The sequence below is a fragment of the Malaya genurostris genome, chromosome 1 (genome assembly GCF_030247185.1).
Source record: "Malaya genurostris strain Urasoe2022 chromosome 1, Malgen_1.1, whole genome shotgun sequence".
NCBI classification, from domain to species: domain Eukaryota; kingdom Metazoa; phylum Arthropoda; class Insecta; order Diptera; family Culicidae; genus Malaya; species Malaya genurostris.
In genome coordinates, this window is record NC_080570.1 from 150,525,410 (window position 1) to 150,552,277 (window position 26,868).

Sequence of the window (26,868 nt, forward strand, 5' to 3'; positions counted from 1 at the left end):
ACAGATATTATAAACATTATAATAGGATCCACTGAATTTTCGTCGGATTCGAACTAAGAATAAAAACTTATTTTCCTTGTCGGGTTTGGGCTTCTAAATTTGCACCCAATTGGGCCTCCAGAAGACCCAAAACCGACGAACTCGGGTCAGGTTCGGGTTAGGAAAAAGAAAAATTCGGGTTTGGGTTCTTTTCCGTGTCGGGTTCGGGCTTCTAATTTTGCACCCGATTCTGCCTCTAGAAGACCCAAGTCTGAGGAACTCGAGTCACTTTCGGGTTCAGAAAAAAAAGAAAAATTCGGGTTTGGGCTCTTTACCGTGTCGGGTTCGGGCTTCTAAATTTGCACCCGATCGGGCCTCTAGAAAACCCAACAACCGTCAGGTTCGGGTTAAGAAAAAGAAAAATTCGAGTTTAGGTTTTTTCCGTGTCGGGTTCGGGCTTCTAAGTTTGCACTCGATCGGGCCTCTAGAAAACCCTAAACCGACGAAATCGGGTCAGGTTCGGGTTTAGAAAAAGAAAAATCGGGTTTGGGTTCTTTTCCGTGTCGGGTTCGGGCTTCTAAATTTGCATCCGATTGGGCCTCTAGAAGACCCCAAACCGACGAAATCGAGTCTTGAAACGTCTAAATCTAGTACAGGGTGATTTTTTAAGAGCTTGAGAACTTTTTTAAACAATAAAACGCATAAAATTTGCAAAATCTCATCGGTTCTTTATTTTAAACGTTAGATTGGTACATGACATTTACTTTTTGAAGATAATTTCATTTAAATGTTGACCGCGGCTGCGTCTTAGGTGGTCCATTCGGAAAGTCCAATTTTGGGCAACTTTTTCGAGCATTTCGGCCGGAATAGCCCGAATTTCTTCGGAAATGTTGTCTTCCAAAGCTGGAATAGTTACTGGCTTATTTCTGTAGACTTTAGACTTGACGTAGCCCCACAAAAAATAGTCTAAAGGCGTCAAATCGCATGATCTTGGTGGCCAACTTACCGGTCCATTTCTTGAGATGAATTGTTCTCCGAAGTTTTCCCTCAAAATGGCCATAGAATCGCGAGCTGTGTGGCATGTAGCGCCATCTTGTTGAAACCACATGTCAACCAAGTTCAGTTCTTCCATTTTTGGCAACAAAAAGTTTGTTAGCATCGAACGATAGCGATCGCCATTCACTGTAACGTTGCGTCCAACAGCATCTTTGAAAAAATACGGTCCAATGATTCCACCAGCGTACAAACCACACCAAACAGTGCATTTTTCGGGATGCATGGGCAGTTCTTGAACGGCTTCTGGTTGCTCTTCACTCCAAATGCGGCAATTTTGCTTATTTACGTAGCCATTCAACCAGAAATGAGCCTCATCGCTGAACAAAATTTGTCGATAAAAAAGCGGATTTTCCGAATGGACCACCTAAGACGCAGCCGCGGTCAACATTTAAATGAAATTATCTTCAAAAAGTAAATGTCATGTACCAATCTAACGTTTAAAATAAAGAACCGATGAGATTTTGCAAATTTTATGCGTTTTATTGTTTAAAAAAGTTCTCAAGCTCTTAAAAAATCACCCTTTACAAATAATTTTTACATCAGTCTAATTTTTGAATAAAAGAACTGAAAAAATCTATTTGTTGGAGATGTACAGAGAGCATAATTATCTATTTTGAGACAAAATTTCATCGAAATACAACCCTTTTCAAAAGACAGTCTAAATCAATTTTGGAAAAACAAGGTAAGCAAAGTGGCTTTTTTGTGATTTAGTCTATATGTCTAGAGAGTTTCATTCAAATCTGAGAGGGTGCCGAACACGATTTGGCGCGAAAATCGTTTATCCTAATCTTACACTGAAAGAAAATGAGACTTTCAAACTTAAAAGTCGTTTCATAGAAGAAACACAATTTTCGAATTCCGTGAAATTTTGTCCCAAGGTAGGTAATTTTTGTTCCCTATAAATTTTGTATATGTTACAAGATGGGTATTTTTAAGGAAAAAAGTTAGTCGAAGAAAAAAATTGTTCTCATCCAGCACTGATACTCTTGGCTAATATCGGACAACTAGCAATAAGGTATTCGTTGTAATTTTCTTACAAATTGAGCTTCGTTTGAATAATGGAAAATGTTGACTTTCAGTTAAGTTTAATTTTCGATACAAAAAAAATACACCGAAAAAAAAATCAACATGGACAAGAAATAGTTTTTGTTGAAAAAAACTTTTTTCCCTCTTAAAAGTGCCCATCTTGCAATTTATAAACAATTGGTTGGGGACATAAACATCTTTCTTGGGACAAAATTTTATCAAAATCAAACACGGTTTTTTTTCGCAAATCTATTTTAAATTTTAAAAGTCGATTTTTTTCGGTGTAGTACTCGATAAAAAAAAATTTCAGTATTTTAATTCAAAAAATTGACTGATTTTGCGAAAATCACTTGTACAACGCTCTTGTAGTACTTGTCATTTGTCGACAATAAAAAATGGCGTCACTGCATTCGAACGGACCGTTGGATTGAAAATCGCTCAGAGCAAAATAAGTCTTTTAGAGCCAGCAGCAAACTGCTCGTCTAGAAACCAGTTTTAGTTGAGAGGAGAAAGCAGTCGGAAGCTCAAACATGTTTCAGCGTTGTTATTGAATTAAAGTTGCCCGCAGTTGGTGCGTCCGATTAAAGTTATAATTCATAATCCCGCTCAGCTTGCTATTCACGTACGGTACGTGACGGGAGAGCTGATTAAGCAGGATATAATTACTGCACAGCATGCAGGCGTCGTCCAACGCGTAACGATTGTATGGTATGAGAATGGTATTTCTATATCTATTTCACACTACTGCGCAGTGTGAGGGAGTAGTTTTTTTATCTTGTTTCAAATAATTCACAAAGGGATGACGACCATTGCACCAGGCCCGGAATTGACCGATATTTATCCGGATTCTTGCATCCTAACGATTATTGAAAAAAAAAACAGAATCCCGGCAGAGCAGCCACACTTGTCGACTACTGCTGCTGTTGCTGCTACTGCAGGTTTATTGTTTGTTTTTGTCAGGCAATTTAGTTTATTCAAAAACATGCCCGCACGTAGTAATTGCCGTCGACCATTCCGGATTTAGTATCATAATTTTTTGTTGTTCTTGTTGCTACGTGCAGCTTGGTTCCGTGTGTGTGTAGTGCAGAGGAGTTTATTTGTCCACAGGACACGTCTGCTGGTTATCCTTTCTCCAAAACTGCAAATCTGCTAATTCGTTCTGCATGCAAAAGTCGCGAATATCGCAAAACAGATGTTTCGTTTTAAGTCACTTGCACGGGATTTATTAGGCGGTTCCAGTTATCCAGAATTCCAGTCACTATTATTCTAGGCAAGAAAAAAAAGTTTTTTTAATCCCTCTAGTGGTGTAATGATGTCTTTCTCATATTACTTATATTATCAAAAACATCACTAGAAGATTGTGTCCATTTTTTTTTTGTTTCCAAACGAATAAAATCAAAAGTATTGGTGTAAACTACCATAACCTTTTCAGCTTGTAAACAGTTATGTCAAGTTAGTATAGATTTAAATGTTACAATTCTGCAACAAAACTCAACAAAGCACGCTGTGTGCTTCGTTCGCAAAGGCGGTGGTGTTTTATTTTTCCGCACCAGCACACCTACATCATTTTGCATTATTTTGTATGACAGTTTAAACATTTTGACACTCATCGCCCTATTTGGGTTATCTTCTAAGACACTGAGAGCTTCAATTTGAATCATGATTGGTGAAAATCGATTCAACCGTTGCTGTGAAATTGAAGTGAGTTCCGTTTTTTGGAGCTTTTCTTCACTTTTACCGGTGCTTTCGGGAGCGGAAATCAGGGACAGACCCCAAAGTAGGATTATATAGCCACTTACTAACAAGATCTGCCCACAAGATGAATTTATCAGTAATTTTTATGAAATTTTGCTTCTCGTTTCGCCATTGCTCGTGAAAAAATACTCATGGAATTGAAAATTTTCCACTTATTGCACTGCAATACCGGAGCCGGAAGTCGGAACTGGATCTACTTTTTGGGGATTTTTTTTTAAATTTCGCGACCTTCTACTTGCGTCTTAGTTTGTAAAAATCGGTTAAAAATTCGGAGTTCCCAAGACAACCTGTTGACTGTTAGCTACTAAGCATCAAAGCAATTGCATAGGTGTATCTACCAGGTAAATGTATGTGGTATTTTTCGTTTATTAAGTGAATATGAAAAAATATCTAATGCGGCTACGCCACATCGTTTTGACTCATGTGCTGTCCGACCTAATTAAAGCAAAGAAACCTAGTTTTGAGTAGCCGGGCAAACGAGGCGGTTGCAGGTTTATATGCAAGAGGCCCCCGCTTCCGACTCAGCTGCCGTCGGCTGCGCCACATCAGTTATATAGGAGACATGACCCTTTCGGCGAAATTACCCTTTCGGCGAAATGACCCTTTCGGCTAAATGACCCTTTCGGCGAAATGACCCTTTCAGCTAAATGACCCTTTCGGCTAAATGACCCTTTCGGCGAAATGACCCTTTCGGCTAAATGACCCTTTCGGCTAAATGACCCTTTCGGCTAAATGACCCTTTCGGTGAAATAACTCTTTCGGTGAAATGACCGTTTCGGCGAAATGACCTATTCGTCGAAACGGCATTCAGCGAAACGACTTTCGGTGAAATGACCCACTCCCATTTTTGTGTGAGTTTGTGAAAATCGGTTTAGCCATTTTTGAGAATATCGAGTGACATTATTTGTCACATACACACAGACATTTTGTGATCTCGACGAACTGAGCCGAATGGTATATGATATGCTGAAAAGTCGGGTTTCACAGTAATTGCATAGCCTTTCTATATGAGAAAAGCAAAAACTCGGAAATATTCAAATTGGAGAAAAAAAAAGATTTTGTTAGCAAAACTTCTTTTACTAAAAAGTTCTTAATTTTTTACAGTCAGCGTGGAACTCAATTTTATTTTTTTTTTTCAAATTTCGGTTAAAAAATGTGACTAATTTTGTGTAAGTCACCCATACAAAACTTTTCTACAGGATTTTTCGATAATACTCATTTGAAGATAATCCGAAAAAAATGTAGTTTGGTCGCTTTCTTAAGGCAGCTTTGCTTTCAATAAAAGGAATACACACAAAAAACTTGTTTTTGAAGAAGAAAAATTGTTTTGTTATAAAAAAATTACTTCATGAACATGAACTTTGCGAAGCAACCCCCAACCGATGATAACACGAATAGGTTTTGTTTTCAATTTGTTGCTAATTAGTTGCCATTGAGTTGCTATTCAGTTACGGCAATTTTGAATTTGTTGCTCGATTTTTTTTGTTGCTACGCTACTACTGAGTACTACACTAATTTTTATATGAAGTTAACAAAGCACCCCTACTAAAAAAGCTTTAAATAATTTTTTGTCGTGAATACGACTTACTTTACTATGGGGTGCCTTTTCAAAATTAGCCATATGGAAGAATGGGCAGAACTTAATCGTGAATATCTCGACTTGTATTAATGGTAGCAACATAATTCTTTCACCATTTCATCAAAAATATGATCAGGAATTTAGGATAATATTTTGAACCACAGACAACTCAAAAATGAGGTTTTCTCTAAATTTGAAAACAACGCGGAAAACTCTTTACTTACGCTTGGGTTTTTGCGCAAGGACGACGATTTTGAGGTAGTCAGGCACATATCTTCAACTGAATGCGTATAAAAGGGGAACCGTGGTGAAAATCGATCATTTCTTTTCGTGCGTTCGATGGAAGCAGACGTCGTGGGAGTTAAACCATCAACCAGCAGCGACGAGTTCGGGTTTACATCTCATCCAAGTCAGTCGACAAACAAATCCGCTTACGTTGGGGACAGAAGAAACCAAGTACAGTTTCGTGTAGTGAACAATAGACCTCGAAAATGAGTGAACCAAACGAACAAAAGCTACCGTCGGTACGAAAGAATACAATTATTGTTGACTTCAGACAGTGCAAAATTCGACCTTCGATACGAGAACTTGAAGGTTTGCTTAAGGATCAAATGCATCTTGACATTAAACGTGTGCATTTACTTCAATGCAATAAGACCATTAATGTTGTTTATATCCAGTTCTATACAGAGTTAGATGCAATTCAATTCGCTAAAGACAACAATAATGTGCACTATGTGGAGCATGAAAACATCAAGTACAACATTCCAGTATATATGGAAGATAGTGCTATAGAAGTGCGTGTGCATGATCTTCCCTCAAGCGTCATCGATCCTTATATTCGCCATACCATGTCCCAATACGGAGAGATTCTCTCTATCGAAAAAGAAAAGTGGAAGAATTTTTTCCCCGGTATTCTAAATGGCGTACGTTTGTTACGCATGCGCTTGAGGAGGCCTATACCATCTTATGTGACATTCGGTCAGGATACAAGAATACCGTGCAAATCACTTGTTACCTATGACAGTCAGATGGCCACATGTCAATATTGCCAAAAAGCTGTTCACTACGGTAAGCCATGTGATAAACCGGACAAGGAGACAACCACACCAAAGGACAACGGTGCTTCCTTCACATCAACCCCAAGCAACCCCAGTACACCTGTGACAGTCACCAACAACAGTGAAGCTTCCTCTTCAACGCAACCATCCAACGTATTCACTATAGAACAAAGTACACCAGCTGCAGTTAACAGCTTACCATCCAACCAACCAGCAACTGCAAACAATGTACAACAAAGCGCATCTACAGCAACTAGCAACGAAATCAACAACAATACCACCGATGCGGCAATGGATGACGAGGCGAACCACGAACGAAGTGCCCCTCAATCCTCGCAGGAGGAAAATGGAAGCTCCTCTCCCCCTAGAAAAAGGGTGACAACGAGATCCAATACCAAAAAAAATCTTTTATTTAAAAACTCAGCTAAATCGGCCACGTAAAGCTTGTACGCAAATAGGCCTGAATAAAATATCTTTTAAATAAAATAAAAACCAGCAGCGACGAAGAGAGCACTTTCTGCGTGGTTAAAACCTCAAACGCTCAGGTCGCAACTCTCATTTGCTTTTCGGTAGTCGTAACGAGAAGTTCAAGTTTCAGATTTTAGTTCCGCAATATAGGTTTAGAATTCAGAGCCTGCGTGCTGAAACTGGATTCTGGAACTGTATTCCGGAACTGATTTGAGTTTCGAAATTGCAGTTCTAGAATTCAAACTGGATTCTGAGTCTGTTATTGGTTCTAAATTTAGTTCTCGAACTCAGAGTCCAGTTCTTTATTCCAGACTTCTATTCGGTTCTTTTTAGAACCATAATAATACTCCTAAAGAATTATGCGGAAATTTACTTTACTGTACTCTATACAACCCATTTTGGTAGTCATGGCGAAAAATCGTCTTCAAGTTTCAGAGCTTAGTTCTGGAATATGGGTTTAGAATTCAGAGTCTGTATGCTGAACTAACTCAACTCGTCACTCTTCAGAGCTTCGCTAAATTCATATGAAGTTAATGGAACACCCCTCCTTAATAAGCTTAAATACAATTCAAAAACCAGTGGATAATTTGTTGCTAATTAGTTACGGTAATTTTGAATTTGTTGCTGAAGTACTTCGACCAAGTTTATTCCGTAGGGGTGCTTCGTTAACTTCATATGAACTTGGAGATGTGCTAAAAAAAATTCAGCAACAAATTCGAAACTACCGTAACTAATTAGTAACAAATTATCAACTGGATTTGGATTTATTTTTAAGTTTATTCAGTAGGTGCTTCGTTAACCTCATATGAACTTAGCGAAGTAATAAAAAAAACTACAAGGATCAGCCCCATGGGGTTGTTCGAGCCATTGATGTGGAACAAGGCAGCCAAAATTTCTAATGATTGACATTTTCAATTAATCGTCACACTTTTGAATCCACAAAGGCACGAGATTCTGTTTAGATTGATCTTCATTAGGAACCAACACCGATCACGCGAACCCAGAATATAGACTCTATTTGTCGTGATTTGTATTTTTTTTTATTCAATATTATAATATAATTTTTAGGCACACTGCTTAAGCTCTAAGATGCCAAGTGTATTTACTAATCTTAATTACGACTAACTTAAAACTAGAATAGTATCATTATGTAATGTAGTATCGCGGTAGCGGATTCTTGAGTATTCAGCTTTCAGCAGGCGACAATCCATGTTGGCCGCATCCTTCGGTCCGTGTGGGTCCGCGAGAAACACCCCCAGGCTACGAAGGCCCGGCGGGTGGCCCGTATGCTGGTTTTCGACTGGAGCGGTCTTCCGTGGACGATGATGGTGATGTTGCGGAAGAGAATGAAAAAAAGTAAATATTGTGAAAACGGGGTAAAAAGGGGATGTGGGAACAAAATGTCTTAAAATGATAGAGATCTAATTAGTTGCCATCGAGATGGTGAAGAGACAGGGAAGGGGGAACGAAAAAGTTAGTGACAAAAAAAAATCTTGTTAGTTCCAATGAAGATGGTGGACAGGGACGGGGATCGGGAGAATCGGGCGGATGTTAGTGTCGAACCTGTAGGTGGAATTAGTGATTTGTATTTGTTTTGTAGCAGACGAAATTACATCAATAGCCCAAATGTATGCAATTATATGTTTGTTGACGCTTGCGATACGGATGTCGATATATAAGCTTCTTTTCGCCAAGCTTGTGTTCAAGTTTTGTATGCAAGCAGTTATTTTTATAGCGTTTCTCTTTACTACCATTCTGCGATTTCGGTTGAAGCGATAAACTTTTTCTCATTATCAATCGAGTTCATTATATAGAAATTAGAAATTATTCTTATGCACTCAAAATTTACCTTGGGGTATTTGTCAATTTCTCAGGCGAAACGACATAACATGGAATTTCATTCGAACTTGCATGACACAAGATCAGAGTATATCAATTAAAGCATCAAATCGTTTTATGGCACTTTTTGTCTTACTGTCTAGCAACAACCTACCTCTAGCATGCTACGCGTATGACTGAAACGTTAGCTATAATTTCGTTTCCTTTTTATAGATTCACGTGCTTCCAACATCTTCGCTTTAGCATCGATTGACCAATCAGAGCGATGCTTTCACTTTGATATATTGCTTACTCCTTCAAAACCGTCGACTATGGCAGGGAAATCCGGTATGCCGGAGATTTTTAGCAGACAAAATAGGACACTACAAGTCATTAATCATTATTTCAATGATACACAATTAAAAATACATGGCTATGAACATTCAAATCAATACGTAGAAATATTCCAATCAAATGGTGACATAATATTAATAATTGGTACAAAATTGACTGAGCTGTAATTGTTCAAAACCTGACCACATGTCTACGTGTATTTTTCTTGAGTTTCTAATTTGCACCCCTATATAGAAAACAAAAATGTGTCCGACATTAAAATTACCAAAAACATTGAGCAACAAATTCGTAATTACCGTAACTAATTAGCAACTAATTTGCAACAAATTATTCACCTATTCGTGTTATCATCGGTGGTAGGTGCTTCGCTAAGTTCATGTTCATAACTTCTTTTGATTAAAATAAACCATCTCGGTTAGTGGGAAACATAATTTCTTTAACTTAGAACAAAATTTAATCCAAATAAAAATTCGATATCAATTTTAAGTTTTTGCAATAGATTAACGCTCAGTGTTTTGGGGTTTTTTAAATATTACCTTAAAAATTTTGCTAATTTCATTAGTCACTCATACAACACTTTTGTAGTAAGATTTGTCATTTTTCAAAAGATTTTTCTAGATAAATTTTTGAAAAACAAAGTCTTCTAAGTGTTTTTGGAGTACAGTCCAACAAATTTCGTTTCTATCAGAGAGGGAAAAGTTTTCCGCTGTGAGTTTGAGTCTTCACAATCAAAAGAATGAAGTTGAAAAAACGAACTAAAACAACAAATGTTGTTAAACAATGACAATCACAGACTCACAGTGTACGTGTACGGTGCACCGTTCCGCAAACATCCCGGAGAGTATCTCAATCACGGAGCATTTTCACGGATCCAGGTAGCATAAAGTATTAGATTCATCCTCGACATAAGGATAAATACCGCTGAAATACAGTTTATTTTTCAGACATTCAAAAACATCTTGCACCGGTTTACGTCCAATGCATCCACTATTCACTCCTGAACTTGGCCAATTCCCGCTTCAAACCAACCAAACTAACCGAGACCATTCCAGCTAACTGTGTTCTCATCTTTAATTCACTGCCATTGCCACAAAGGATTAACTTCAATAAACAATACCATCCGGGTGATGAGGTGCATTGTGTGGCTTATCCATAACCATTCGAACCCACTCCATCCGATCCCATCCCAGCCCAGGTCCTGACTTCTGGAAGGTGGTGGTTCAGGTGAAAACTATTTACTTAAGTATAGCGTATCGGACTAATTTCTTCCAACATTAGGATCCCGTGCTTTATGCTACGACTGCACCGAAACCGCCCATTTCTTTTTCGGTCGGTTCGAAGCTTTCCCCCAAATTCTACGTTTTAACTCCGACATCATCAGACCCAGCATCACCGTGGAGAACGTTTAGCATGTTCGGGATAGGAACAAAAAAAATAAAACACAAGCATCGGTTGCTGCATCGTTCTGCTGCTAAAAGAGAGCGATACAATATTGAAAGCAGATAGTGCCCGTTAGCCGTTGGGAGTGGTTCAGTGGGGGTGTTATAAAATGCTAAGGCATCCACTGGTCTCCTCCTTCTTTCGATGCAAACTTTCTGAGCTAATCTACCTAGCGTTGCTTGCTTGCCAAAGATGAATATGCATGAGTGTTTCCTCTTCTATAAAATTCCATCGGCGAGTTGTTTTCTTGTTTTTTGATACCGTTGGAAAACCTCAAATCGTTTAGTAAACTTTTCGTGAGTTCTTTTTCTTCTCACAGAAAACAGTCAGCGGAAGAAAGGAATCAACGAGCAGTGTCTGATCGAAGTTTAACCCATGACACAGACTCATCAATTGATCTTTCGCTTTAGTACTGATGGAAAGTTTAAAATAATTTTGAAACAATTGCTGAAAGGAATTTTCATTACGTTTCGTCTTCGACTCGACAGTGCGCACCAGTTTATGTTGAACTGTTATGCCTTTACTTTTACGTTTCGTCTTCGGCACTTCGGTGTTAAACAAAAATTTGTTCTGCAAACAGAAGAAACTTTACGTCTGCTTAGTGGTTCAAATTGAACTGTCGAGTTTTGCATTAGGCAGTTCAATTTGAACTGCTATGCACTGATTAGTCGAAAACGAAACGGAAACAAAATTTAGAACGGTTATGTGCCGTAAGCACAAAATTAGGCTAACCCTTGAATGAGGTGTGCCTAATGCCTGTCTCTTGTCATTCAAACAGACTTTTTCAAGCATGTTTTTTTTTTGAAGCCAAAACAATCAGTAATACATTTGAACTCGAAAAATCGGATAGAACAAAAAAATCAATTTGTCTGTTACGTCTCTTATATGACCATATCTCCGGAACCGAAAATGTCAGACATATGATTATCGAATTTTAACCACACCACAAATACACTAATGTCGTTTTCGTTTTCAAATTGCACTACACCGGTGTAGCGAAAGCTCCACCTAAACCGTTCGTTTTTACCAATTGCACTACACCAGTGCTACACTTTTTCTGCACCGATACCATCGGTGTAGCACTCATCAAAAGTTTGGTGTAGCTCTGTGCAATGGAATCGTGTATTGTAGTCAATGGTTACTGTTTATGTTTTCGTCATTTTTGTTCGTTTATTCATGCCTCAGTGTAGCACTGCACCGGTGTAGTGCAAATTAAAAACGAAAACGCCATAAGATTTATTTTTTTATGCGGTTTTTTTACCCTTCTCTGTAGAAAGGTAATAGAATTCTTGGAAAAATCAACTTTTGATTGGAGCTCCGGAGACACTTATTGTAATATACCATTCGACTTACCTCAACAGATCTTGTCTTACTGCTCCGTTTCCTCGGAGATTGAACTCATTTGAACAAGCTTCTGGTTCCAAAACACTTAGGCGCGTTTGAAAGTTACTATCGAGTTGTGAATCAAGTTCGAAGATCAGATGGCTGTCACATTCTGTTCCGGGAATATATTGGTATAAGTGACGTAAGTGACAAAATGCGTTGGTTTTTTGTCGCCTAATGTTCACAGAGATGCCAGAGCCGGTTTTAACAAGCCTAGGCGTTCAAAAGCAACTGTTGAATTATAGTGAAGCTCTAAAATAAAATGGTTGTCCTATCCGGTTCTGAAGATATAATAGTATAAGTGACGTAACCGACTGACCGCTTATATTTCACCGGCTGAATGTTTTCAAAGATGGCTCCATGTATTCCGATACACTTAGGCTTATTTGAAAGCTTACAATGTCAATCAAATTTGTAAGGATTGTGACGAACACTAAAACTTTAAAATTATAAATCTCTTAAACTCTAAAACTCTAAAACTCTAAAACTCTAAAACTCTAAAACTCTAAAACTCTAAAACTCTAAAACTCTAAAACTCTAAAACTCTAAAACTCTAAAACTCTAAAACTCTAAAACTCTAAAACTCTAAAACTCTAAAACTCTAAAACTCTAAAACTCTAAAACTCTAAAACTCTAAAACTCTAAAACTCTAAAACTCTAAAACTCTAAAACTCTAAAACTCTAAAACTCTAAAACTCTAAAACTCTAAAACTCTAAAACTCTAAAACTCTAAAACTCTAAAACTCTAAAACTCTAAAACTCTAAAACTCTAAAACTCTAAAACTCTAAAACTCTAAAACTCTAAAACTCTAAAACTCTAAAACTCTAAAACTCTAAAACTCTAAAACTCTAAAACTCTAAAACTCTAAAACTCTAAAACTCTAAAACTCTAAAACTCTAAAACTCTAAAACTCTAAAACTCTAAAACTCTAAAACTCTAAAACTCTAAAACTCTAAAACTCTAAAACTCTAAAACTCTAAAACTCTAAAACTCTAAAACTCTAAAACTCTAAAACTCTAAAACTCTAAAACTCTAAAACTCTAAAACTCTAAAACTCTAAAACTCTAAAACTCTAAAACTCTAAAACTCTAAAACTCTAAAACTCTAAAACTCTAAAACTCTAAAACTCTAAAACTCTAAAACTCTAAAACTCTAAAACTCTAAAACTCTAAAACTCTAAAACTCTAAAACTCTAAAACTCTAAAACTCTAAAACTCTAAAACTCTAAAACTCTAAAACTCTAAAACTTCAAAACGCTAAAACTCTAAAAGTCTAAAACTCTAAACTGAAACTCTTGAACTCTTGAACTCTTGAACTCTTGAACTCTTGAACTCTTGAACTCTTGAACTCTTGAACTCTTGAACTCTTGAACTCTTGAACTCTTGAACTCTTGAACTCTTGAACTCTTGAACTCTTGAACTCTTGAACTCTTGAACTCTTGAACTCTTGAACTCTTGTACTCTTGAACTCTTGAACTCTTGAACTCTTGAACTCTTGAACTCTTGAACTCTTGAACTCTTGAACTCTTGAACTCTTGAACTCTTGAACTCTTGAACTCTTGAACTCTTGAACTCTTGAACTCTTGAACTCTTGAACTCTTGAACTCTTGAACTCTTGAACTCTTGAACTCTTGAACTCTTGAACTCTTGAACTCTTGAACTCTTGAACTCTTGAACTCTTGAACTCTTGAACTCTTGAACTCTTGAATTCTCGCACTCTCGAACTCTTGAACTCTTGAACTCTTGAACTCTTGAACTCTTGAACTCTTGAACTCTTGAACTCTTGAACTCTTGAACTCTTGAACTCTTGAACTCTTGAACTCTTGAACTCTTGAACTCTTGAACTCTTGAACTTTTGAACTCTTGAACTCTTGAACTCTTGAACTCTTGAACTCTTGAACTCTTGAACTCTTGAACTGTTGAACTGTTGAACTCTTGAACTCTTGAACTCTTGAACTCTTGAACTCTTGAACTCTTGAACTCTTGAACTCTTGAACTCTTGAACTCTTGAACTCTTGAACTCTTGAACTCTTGAACTCTTGAACTGTTGAATTTTTGAACTTTTCAACTTTAATACGCTCGGTTTGAGAGGTGTAATGTTATATGTGACGTAACCGACAAATCCCAGTATTTTTCAATGCAACAAAATTTCGGAGATGAAAGAAAGACTTAGACTCGTTTGAAAGTACCATGCTACGTTTTGTGATAAATCCACAGTACTAGCAACCAAGGATAGAATTTTATAAATTTTTCAATAGGACTTTATAAAAGGCAAGAGAAAGGCATTATCACTCCCCTAGGTGGATAAGGGTTTTTTTACGAGTGCTTCGTTACATTAGTTCATATGAAGTAAACGAAGCACTCTTCCTAAATAAGCTAGGATTCTTGTCGAAACCCAGTGAATTATTTGTTTCCAATTAGTTGCTAATTAATTATGGTGAGTTCTAATATGTTTTACCTTCTTTGTTTTATTTTTGCGAGTCCTCTGCTAAGCTAATATAATGTTAATGAAGTACCACTTCGAAAGAAGCGACAGAAAAAAATGGAAATTCAGCGAGTAATTTGTTTTTAATTAGTTACCAAATAGTTACGGTAGTTTTGAATTTGTTGCTCCATTTATTCTTGTTTTTTGCGACTGCTTCGCACTAGCAGTTCAACATGAGCTGTTTGTGCGCTGACAGGTCGAGTAGACGAAACGGAAATAGAATTAGGATAATCAATCGGATCAGTGAAATAAAGTCCCTAATTTAAGTTTGAGTAGAGCAGAAACTATTTCCAATGATGTTGACAATAGTTGATGAAAATCTTCCAACTATTACCCATTCCGGGGGGGTAGTCCGTTGTAATCTTCGGTGATGGCTTTGTACTATTAGGAGATTACATTTTATCGCCGAAACGTAACACTTGCTGAAAACCACACCCGAACTTTGCAACCCCCTCTCATCGGGTAATAAATTGTGTGAAACGAGCTAAAATGGCATGCAGTTTAAAATATTTACATAATCTATCATCGCTCCGTGCAACAAGATGTAAATGTTCCTCTTCTATGCTGAGAACAGAACAGGACCGGACAGGACAGGCACAGGAAATATTCATACACACACACAAGGCATAGACTTCTAATCTATACGGTTCCTGATTGTCCAGACAGGTGCAGAACCCCATTCACCATTCGGCTGAGTGAGTGTTTGGTTCGGTTTAAGTGCCCCATGTTCTCGTTGCTGTTGTTTGTATCACCATGTACAGACACACACAAGGACAAGTACCTGCACCCCACCCCCCCCCCCCCCCCCCCCAACCATCCGGAAACCACCACCAACTGTGTGTGAGCTTCTGGTGTCCTCTTCCAATGCAAAACCGTAACTCCAACCAGCAAATGCGCTCACATTTACTGTACTTCGTGACCGATTTGGGAATTAGGATGTCGATCCTCCCCTCCCCCTTCCTTTTTTCTCTTCCAACAGGACTACCAACCAGACCTGGATGAATTTTATATCAGATTTTTCGGGGATCGTCTGTAGGAAAAACAGGAACATCGGGAGCAGAGTCCGATAACACTGACTTTGAACCAACCATTTCAATTGGAGGGGGGGTTTGAGCCCGTTGTTCGGTAACTGGATGCCACTTCAAGATGCAGAATGTAGTGCATATGCATGTTACGATGTTGGAATGTAAAGTACGAAATCCTACCCCGGGCTCCGCTCTCCCACAAACGATTGAAACGACACATCTGAACAGCACTACTGAAGGAATAAAATATTTGTTTTTACCGTTTGACTTTGCGAACGAATCTAAACTGTGCTTTACCTCGTCTCAAACGTTGGGACTACCGAGCATTAGACAACCGCTCCCTAGAACTACGTGGCGGCGAACCGCAGATGGGAGCTGGAGCATTTTGTTGTTGATTGATGTTCGGTTAATGTATTTGATAGGGCAAACCACGACGACCGGATTTTATTGATTGATTTATTCAAGGTTGGTTGGAATCGGGGTGTTGCGTTGACATCTTTAAAGTTTTGCCATCACACTTATTGGTTTTAATCCCAATGAAATTAAATTAATTTCACAAATACCCAAAATAATGATTTTTAAGGTGTCAAAGGTTGATTTTGCTACAAATTTTTCAACATCCCCGTCGGACCTAGAAAAAGCTATCGGACTGTCTATGTTGAACTGCTAGTGCGACCTGGCGGCTCAACACAAACCGCTAGGCAGACGTAAAGTTAAACACTTTTTGCTATTACACCGAAGTGTGTAATATTCTAAACTGACGTCTCGAACGAAACAGATTTCAGCTAGCTAACCGTACAGTACAACATAAACTGCTACGCACGGATGAGTCGAAGACGAAACGTAAAACAAAATTTGACTTCATTCGTTATTGCTTTTATAGTTCGGTCCGAAGTGAGATTGGAATTCCTCCATTGAAATTCTGTCAAGTGGAAAATGTGCTTAAAAAGGCACATCATCACATTCTCTAAGCTAAAAAATTGAGAGCAACTCGCTTCTAAAAAGGAGAAGATGATATACACTGAAGTCTTTTTTATGCGAGTTTACGTACCGCATAAAAAAATTGCATAACTATGAAAATTCGTATGAAAAACCGCATAACTCTGAAACTTCGCATAAAAAAACCGCATAACTCTGAGAATTCGCATAAAAAAGTCGCTTAAAAAACCGCATAAAAAAAGACCTCAGTGTACGCAGCATGTAAAAAATAGTGATAGAATTCAGTAGATGTACTAGAGATGTCTTTGTCTTTGCATGGTTTTAACATAAATTAATTTTGATCAAGATATTATGATCCATTTTATAAGACATGTGAAAATGAAGTAAAAATAGCGAGTAGTTTTATCGAAATGAAGTACACATTTAGATTGTTTCTTTTTATTCTCGAATGGTTTGAAATATTCTGTCAATGTAAACCTAAAACTTTGGACCTAATGAGAAATAAGATCGCAAAATTCACTTCACCAAGCAGGTAACCTATCGGTTGACTTAATTTTGCTAAAACTAGAATAAGTCCACTTAAACAAAATTATTCGCATCTCCTACGCATCGCAGATTTTCCAGATTTGATCCCTAGTTTTTTTTAATTAAATTAATTTAATCAATTAAATTAAATAAATAGGGAAAAGGAGAACAAAGCGGAGACATTTTGGTTTAATGATTGTTTGTAAATTTTTAATGGAACATTTATTGAGAAAAATTTAAATGTTTCACCCTCTTTTGCCTCTTACTGGCCAAGAAAATTGAACACTTCTGCAAGAAAACTGAGAAAAACGCATAGAAAAAATTCGAGGGTGATTCAAAGCGAAATTCAATAGAGGGCACCATTATCCAGGAAAGTTGTCCATTCCACTACAGGAAACTTTTGCCGATGACCACTAATCTCAGTTAAAGAAACTTTGGAATAGTTTAAAAAATTTGGAATGGTTCTTCGAAACTGACGCTCGAATATCCGAATATCTCAAAAGCTTCAACATCTTTCGAGAATCTGAATTTCTAAAAATTTATTTCATAATCAGGATTACGTTTCTGTAAGAAATCGTTCGCGTTCCAAATAAAATGTTTGGGAACCTTCCGGGATCGAAAACCGAATACCGGTAAAAATTTACACTTTCCCACTCACCTTGTATCTCTCGAACCGGAAGTCGGATCTGATTTAAAAACAAAAGGTTTTTTTATGAGATCTTAATGCCTATCATTTGATTATTAAATGGAGTAAATCGGTTCGGCCTTTAAATTTCGTTACACATATCATCTCGTAGCTCCGGAACCAGACGTCGGATCGAAATGAAATTCAGGAACCTTGTATGGGAGCACAGGAATTTTCATATGAATATCAGTTTATGGAAATTACACAAACACTTTTGCTGATCTCGACGAATTGATTCGAATGGTAGATAGGTGTAAAAATTATGTTTTTCCGGCAACTATTGCTGTAAGCATTTTAACTCAATATAAATAAGAAATTGTTTTGAATTCGAAAATACTGCCATCTTGTCATATTCGAACGATTATGTTGCCAAAAACGAACCGTGCTAAAATCGAAACGAAGCAAATGTCATGAGAATCTCACAAGCTTTTCGATGCTTAAAAACAATTGCATACAACAGTACAATAAGGTCTCTTTTTTCGCGAGTAAAAAAACGCGTTACTTAAAAAATCCGCGTAATTTCGGAAAACCGCGTAAAAAACCACCGCATAACTAAAGAATTTTTGTTTTGACGCCAAAATGTCTCAGAAATGTATTTAATGAAATGCCATATCTGGTGTAATCTGAAAAAAAAATTCAGGCGAAACTCTTCTTTGGGAACGCGTAACTTCAGAAATCCGCATAGAAATAAGTCGTAAAATTGAACAAAATTTTGTTGATGCCAAATGTCTTAGAAATGCATGAAAAGTCCAGATCTGAGGTAATCCCCGAAAGAAATTTTTTGAAAAATAATCAACACTGGTACTTAAAAATTTTTTTGAGATTTCCAATTTTTTTTTTTGATACCAAATATTTTTAAAATGCATGAAACGTCGAGATCTGGTGTAATTTAAGAAAAAAATATGGGAAAATTTCGCTCACACAAGAATGTCGGTTAAAATAGACGGATTTCTACAATCTATGGCTTGTTAGATAGCCATTATCGTTTCTGAAATCTAAGGCTCCAGACATATTTTGTTTATTAGAGCATTGGAGCCAGATATTGTCAAAAAAACTGAAAAATTGGACATAAAAGTTGTAACTTCAGAAGTAAAGTTCCGATCTTAAAAACATTCAATGGCGTTCTGGCCACCGAGGAGACCTTTCATTTGCGACTGATTTGATGAACATCGGTCCAGTCATCTCTGAGACCTCTTTATTAACAACATACAAACAGACACACACACATACACACACACACACACACACAAACTGGAATTTACCGTTGAATTTCCCTACTACAATAACGATTTTCATAGCACAGTCAACTCTACTGTCTATAAATTAATAAAAATCACTGAAGTGCACGCCCTCAGTTTGGTGTATTTAGACGAGAGTACGTGAGAGCTTTTCATGCAGAAGAAGCATATGATCCTCTCGCATCTCATCTTTTTGTTACCGCAAACGCACTCTCAAAATCGCTGTCTATTGCGCTTCCCTTTTGTGCGGTGTTCGCCGGTTGTATTCTCAGTGTAGGCATGAAGCTTACACGCTGGTGTATCACTCTAGTTATTTCAATAATTGCAAGTTTTTTTTGCTTAGGACATTGCCGACAACTGAATTCAGTAATGAAGTCAAGCCAAGATACTAAAAATGTAAAAAAATAATACGTTTTTTTTGGAATAATTTTTCAAATGTTTCAGAAGATTTAAAAGACCTTCCAGGTCTTGAAATGCTGTGAAATATTGAATAGCTTTCAGTAGTCGTTTTGTGCTTTCTATTACCCAACATTCATCAATGTTTTTTTTCTCTTCGCAGGAAATCGAACACTGCTACTACCACGGAACCGTCAAGGACTACCCGGGAGCTAGTGCCGCCTTCCACACCTGCAACGGCGTCAGCGGGGTGATACATGTCGGGAATGAAACCTTTGTTATACACCCATTTTACGGAGGGGATCTATCGGTATGTATATTCATTAGTAAATGAACATGGCTATTTTGGGGTGAGATAGCCTCCAATCGGATTGGTCATTTCTGAAAAAAATCTAACTACATAAATGAAGGTATTGAATTTCATAATATGTTTTGTTTCATTTTTATTGTTTACTATTATTTCCATCTGGTGATGGAAAAAGTAAGGGCAACTGACTTTTGCGACTAGTAGAACGATTAAAAGTATAGGACAGCTCGGTGTATAGGACAGTTCTGCGAATTTGTTTGCGAGGAGAATTTCAGTCGTACCGTGCCTACAAACGTTCCAACTAGTCACTGAAACAAAAACATCGTATTGCCAAAAATTGTTCCAGGAAACGAGGAAGTTTTGAATGTACGTAAAAATGAATTTTGGACCACTTCTGGGTTTCCTAAATTTACTTCGCTTAACTTGTATAGTGTCATTTAGGGATTAGCCAAATTTTGTGCTAGGTGACATAACCGTTTTTATTATTTTTACTTTTCGTCTTTGACTCATCAGTGCAGAGCAGTTCAAATTGAACTGCTTAGTGCTAAACTCGGCATTTGAACTGCTCTGCACTGATGAGTCAAAGACGAAACGTAAAAAGTAAGAAAAACGGTTATGTGCCCTAGCAAAAAATTTGGCTAACCCCCTAAATGACCAAACCTGCATCGGCCAGAAATAGTCGAAAACACGTTTTCGTTCGGCACGTCAGAAAAGACATTGCACTCCGCTGCAAAACAAAAATGTTCTGTAACTATTGTAACTAGCAGAAACTTTACGTCTGCTTAGCGGTTTAAATTGAACTGCCGAGCTTAGCACTAAGCAGTTCAATTTGTATAGTGTATTGATCGAAAAATTATGATTTGGCAAGGCATATGCAGTAGTGGAAAGAGAACAACTCTTTTCTTCACTAGAGAGCGTCTCCTAATGGACCATTTTAAAAGTCGGGTGTGTCTGAAAAAAGGGTTTTGCCTTTCGTTCGATCTTACAACGATCCTGTAAAGTTCTGGCTGGAATTAGTAAGTTGCTACTACTATCGATGTGACATTGTATCGACTCTTTTGAGCAAAAAATATGAATCCTCCCAATCGTTCCGGGTTTCGTCCAGTCGAAAAAAATCCCTATTGGGGAATTGTCAAGTGTAAATTTAAGAAATGTGGGAAAACAATCAGAACACTGTTATGACTAGGTGAAATGGTGGGAAAAGATGACGGATAAAGTTGACAGTAGAACTGTGCAAAAAATTCCAAAATTACCGTTATTTTTGTTGTACATTTTCAAAAGGCTAATCACAAACCGTGGCAAATGATATCCGTGGTGTTTTGGTGGGTCTAAATTTTAAATGGTCTTTAATCAATTGAATCCAAATAATGAATAATGTTTTTTTGCAAATTGGTTTAGAAATTTTCCCCCTACATTTAATCAAAAATTAAATTAAAAATTAATTTAATTTAATTAAAACCACAAATAGTGTTTTTCTTTCGCAAATCGATTTTAAATTTTTTTTTCAGTTTAGGACTTCATTAGGAATTTTGAACAGTTTTATTCGAAAATTTGACTGATTTAGTCGAAATCACTAGTACAGCATTTTTTCTGTAGGATTTGTCATTTTTCGATCAAAACCATTCGAAAAAAAAAAATATGGTAGAAAAAGTATGGCTTTTGCAAAACACGAAATTAGTCTAATCGGATCCTACACCGAAAAAAAAACGACTTGCAAAATTTAAAATTAATTTATCAAAAAAACCATCTCGATTTGAATGCAATTTTGTCCCAAGATGGGTAATTATATTCCCGTGCATATATTGTAAATTCGACATTTTTTAATTTTTATTTTGACAGAAAAAAAATTTTTTTTCCGTCATTTAATTTTGCAATGTATGAACGGATGATGGCAGGAGGGAACATAATCACTTGTCTTGAGACTGAATCTAATCAAAATTAAAAATGATGTTTATTTTTGCAAATCGGTTTATAATTTTTAAAATCGATTTTTTCAGTTTAGGACTCGATTAGGATTTTTTCTAAAGCTTTACTCGAAAATTTGACTGAATGTTTGAAAATCACTAGTACGACAACTTTTTTGTAGTATTTGTGATTTTTTCAACTAAAGCCATTTGGAAAAAATATAAATATGGTAGAAAAAGTATGTTTATTTTTCAAAAGACTAGATAAATTGTGAAAATGACAAAGTCTACTTGTCCTGAAAGTTTCTGTGAAATGCGCGAGGACGCACCAACTCCGAATATAGTTTGGCGCGAAATTCGTCTAAAGACTGTCCCAGAAAGTATGGACGCAACCATAAACCGCTGCCATTTCGCAATGGTTAAGAATTTGTCATTTTTTATGGCTGCGTCCTGTTGTTTACACTCTTCCCTAACCACTTGTGCAGTTGTTCATTCGTTTTCAATAGTTTGTTTCGAAATGCATGGACTTTCAGCAGAACAACGTCGAAAAGTTGTGCTGTTAGTTTTGTTAATATTGTTATAGTTGGATTTGTTACTCTGTAACTTTTCGTGAAATATGTTCATTTTGTAAATTTGGTTACTTCGGATAATTTTATCAATTTTGTTAATTTGGTCCCTTTTGTTAATATTCCTTTATTTCGTAAATTACAATAATTTTGTGAGGTTCGTTGGTTATTTCGATTTTTATTCGTGTAGATTCTGTTAATTTTTTCGAAGAGGTTAATTTTCTTATTTTGTAAACTTTTTTAGTTTCGGTAATTTCGCTGGCGTAGTGAATTTTGTTAATGGTGCTAATTTTATTAACTTTACTTGTATTGTTAATTTTGTTGTTGGTTATTGAGTTATTGTAGTAAATTTTCCGAAATTCGCTTATTTTGCAAATTTTCGTTAATTTTGTTATTTGTTGTTGATTTCTCTATTTTTTTAACTCTGTTACTTATGTTTATTTAGATATTTTTTCAAATATTGTTATTCTCGTACATTTTGGAAATTTGATTATTTTGAATTTTTCATAATTTTACTTATTTTGTTAGCATGTTTTGTTGTTCATTAGGATTTTTTTTCAGTTCTAGTAATATTGTGTCTTCAATTTTGCTAATATTGTTAGTTTATCAATTTTGTTAATTTGGTTTTATTTTATGACGTTTCGTTTATAGAAATTTTATATCTAATTTTGTTAATTTTGTTACTCAGGTTTGTTTCGCAGAATTTGTTTATTTCGTTTTGCTAGCTACTTTATTTCTGTTATTAGTGTTAGTTTTATTACTTTTGTAAAGATTACTTTTGTAAGTGTTGACTTTGATGTTTGGAATCTTAGTTTGTTCTATAAATTTCGATAATTTCGCAAATTTTATTAATTATGAAGTTTTTTTTTGAATATTGTTAGCTTAGTTCACCTTGTTTGTTTCGTAAATTTTGTCTGTTTCGTTTTGTTGATATTTTTAATTTCTGTTATTATCACTGGTTTGGTTAATTATGCTAATGTTAAATTTGTAATTCTGTAAATTATTGTTAATTTTGTACGTTTTGTAAATTTGATTACTTCCGATAAATTCGTTCATGTTGTTAATTTTGTAATTTTTGTTAACATTATTATTATTATTAAAAATTATATCAATTTTGTTAATAACCTTGAATTTTTATCTTTGTGAATTTAATTAATTTTATTAATGTTTCGCTGATTCTGTTTACGTTTTTAGTTTCGTCATCTTGGCTGGTGTATTCAAATTGGTTAATGTTGTTAATTTTATTATTTTACATGGTATTGTAATTGAACTAATTTAGTAAATTTTCTAAATTGTACCAATTTGGTTGGTTTCGTTAATTTTGTGAAATATGTTGGTTTCGTAAATTTTGTTTACCTAGTTAGTTACGTTTATTTAAATAGTTTTTTAAAAGTTATTCTTTTCGTACATATCGGAAGCTCGATTTTTTTTTTCAATTTTGTTAGCTTGCTTCGTTGTTAATTTTGTGAGTTTTGGTAAATTTCATTAGTTCTGGTAATTTTGTTAGTGTCATTAGATTTGCTGATATTGTTAGTCTAGTTAATTTTGTTAATGCTGTTAATTTGGCCAATTTTATATTATGTTGTTTTGCTAATTTTGATAATCCTATTTTGCTGATTTGTTTATATTTCGTGACGTTTCGTTTAAAGAGACGTTAACCTTAAAGTGGTCTGCTTGAAAAGCATCGATTTATTTAAAAATAATTTGTAATATTGCTAATTTTGTGAAGTTATTTTATTAAATTTATAAATTTGCTAGTTTCATGAATTCAGTAATTTTCATATTGTATTAGTATTGTTAGTATTGAGTATTGTTAGTATTACTTGTTTCACTAGTTTTTCTTCTGTAATATTTTTACTTCTATAATATTGTTAATTTTGTTGACTTTTATAGTTTCGTAAGTTTTGTCAATGTTGTTAGTTCCATAACTTTGTTACTTTTGCCTTCTTTTTCTAATTTTATCAATTTTGTTGGAAATATGTTAATTTTGAAATTCTGTCAATGTAGTCAATTTTGAACAGTCCAAAAGTTTTGTTCGTTTCATTATATTAGTTTTGTCATTTATTTCAAAACTTTTTTGTAATATTGCTAGTTTTGTTCGATTTTCTTGTTCCGCAATTAATTTTGTTATTTTTGTCAATATTGTTATTTCTGATGATTTTACGTATTTCGTTAATGTTATTCATTTTTCGTTTCTGCATATTTTCTAAATTTGTTAATTTTGTGTAAATTTGGGCTCCGTAAATTGTGTAATTTTTAATGACTTTCTTAATTTTGATATCTTTGTTCGTTTTATTTATTTTGTTAATTTTAATATTATTAATTTTTCTGACTTTTATACCTTCGTAAATTTTGTTAATGTTGTTAGTTTCATTATTTTATTACTTTTTCCAATTTCACTAATGTTATCAATTTTGTAAGTCTGTACATTTTAGAAATGAGACTAGTGTTGTTAATTTTGCATTTCTGTCAATATAGTCAAATTGGTATAGTTCAAGAGTTGTGTTCATTTAATTATATCATTTTTGTCATATTTTTATTTATTTTAAATATGGCTAGTTTCGTTAATTTTGTTTGTGTCGTATATTGAGTTGATTTTTTTGATTTTGCTATTTTTGTCAATATTGTTGATTTTGTTATTATTTGTTTATTATTATCACTTAATTTCGTTCATTCTCAGAATTTCGTAATATCAATTTTGTACGCTTGCTAAATTTGGTTGATTTTGATCGTTTTACTGTTTTGCAATTAGCTGTTTGTTAAGTTTTGTATATTTAAAGGGGTACGTTAGCTTTGTTGATACAGTTTATTTTCCTCATTTTTTTAACTTATTGGTCAAAGTTAATTCAATTGATCTATTTGTCACTGTTTAATATTTTCATTATTTTTAATTTTGATAATTAAATGTTTATTTTTATATTCAAAATTTTTTTTATTCTTGTTAATTTTAATTGTAAAAATATTTTACAATTCCACAATTTTTCAAATTTTGTTGCCATGTCGTTTTGGTAATATTGTCAATTTTTTGAATTTGTTTTATTAATGTAGCTCTTGTCAAATTGGTCAATTTTAATAATTTTGTTAATGCAGCTAATAATGTTAGTTTAGAGCATTTATTTATGTTAGCTGATTTTATTAATTTGATTGATTTTGTTAAATTAGTCAATACTGTTAATATTAAATCAATATCTGTTTAACTCTGTTGATTTGGTATTTTTTTAATAATGGTAATTGATATTGTTAATATTGTTGTTACTGATAATTTTGCGAATTTAAGTTAACATTGTTAACTTCATCTAATAGAGAATTTGACTAATTTTGATAAAGTTATCAAATTTGTTTATTTTACTGGTTTGGTGTGAATTTTCCAATATTGCTATCTTTGTTAACTTTCTTTTGTTCTGTGAATTTTGTTTGCTTCGTTTTGCTGATATTGTTACCTTTATTTTTTTCAAATGTTAGCTTTATTGTTTCTCTTATTATTCTTAGTTTTGTTAAAGTTAAGTTTGTGATTTTGTCAATTGTTATTAATTTTGCTCATTTTGTGAATTCAATTACTTCTGCTAATTTGATCAATTTTGAACTTTAATGAATATCCTAATTTTATAAACTATACTAATAATTTGTTTTTATTTTTGCAATTCTGTCAATGTGGTCAATTTTGTACAGTTCAAAAGTTTTGTTCATTTCATTTTATTAAGTTCGTCGTTTATTTTAAAACTCTTTTGTAATTTTGCTAGCTTTGTTAATTTCGTTTGTTTCGTATATTGAATTGATTTTGTTGATTTGGTTAATTTTGTTAATTTTTTTGTCAATATTGTTGATTTTGTTATTTCTGATGACTTATTACTTATTTCGTTAATGTTTATTAATTTTGCGCTTCTGTATATTTTCAAAATTCGTTTATTTTGTTAGTAATGTGGGTTTCGAATATTGTGTAATTTTTAATGACATTGTTAATTTTGTTATCTCTGTTCATTTTATTTATTTTTTTATTTTAATAATATTGTTAATTTCAATAATATTGTTAATATTGTTGACTTTTATACCTTTCTAAATTTGGTTAATATTGTTAATTTCATAATTTTGTTACTTTAGCCAATGTATTGTGTTCTAATATTCGATTCCAATATGATTAAAAATGAATAATTTTTACAATTTGTGGCTGTTTGTGGGAGTGTTAAATTAGTTTGTTTACTTTTCTAAATTTTGGTAATGTCGTTAGTTTCTTAATTTTGGAAAACTTTCGCCAATATATTCTAATAATCGGTTCCAAAATAATTAAAACTATACAATTTTTTTTTAAATTTGTGGCGGTTTGTAACAATTGTTTCCACTCAATTACCGTTGATACTCCCTTCTGTCACATTTGTGGGAGTGTTAAATTAGTTTGTTCACACAATTTTGAGAATTTAAAATCGGGATAAAAACAATTTGAACTTCATTTACCCTCGAGCCACAAACGGCGTCTGATAGTCGAACAATGACATTCTATAAATCCTAGCAGCTGTAGCAGCAAATACCAACCATTTCAGGCAAGTTTGTGAACTGCGACCAAACTGCGCATTCCAACTACAATAACTCTAATCCCTCGAACCAAACACACACACCCACACACCGTGGAATCTATTCCACAAGTAGAGATTTGGAATTCTAAATGCGCACGGTTTAATCTCGAATGCCTACCATCCGGAACACTTGCCGCAGTAAACACGCTCGGCTGCTCTTCGGGAACGGTGCAAAATGAAATGATCTCATTACACATCCGGCAAAACTTTTCCCACCGAGTGACGACTGGTGGCTGCCTCGGTAGGACTCGAGAACCCTCCCACTCACACACGCACACACGCACATGTCAGTTTTTCGGTAATGAGATCAG

The 26,868-nt window shown here is 34.9% G+C and overlaps 1 protein-coding gene across 12 annotated transcripts in view; it reads left to right on the forward strand.

Annotated features, from left to right (window-relative positions):
- The window catches only part of LOC131426183 (disintegrin and metalloproteinase domain-containing protein 33), a 1,149,595-nt gene that overhangs the window by 908,023 nt on the left and 214,704 nt on the right, over positions 1-26,868 (forward strand). For all 12 annotated transcript variants that reach the window (XM_058588702.1, XM_058588703.1, XM_058588711.1 and 9 more), the window contains one exon: positions 19,376-19,522. In XM_058588702.1, coding sequence (XP_058444685.1) covers positions 19,376-19,522 — 147 coding nt within the window. The remainder of the gene's footprint in view (positions 1-19,375; positions 19,523-26,868) is intronic.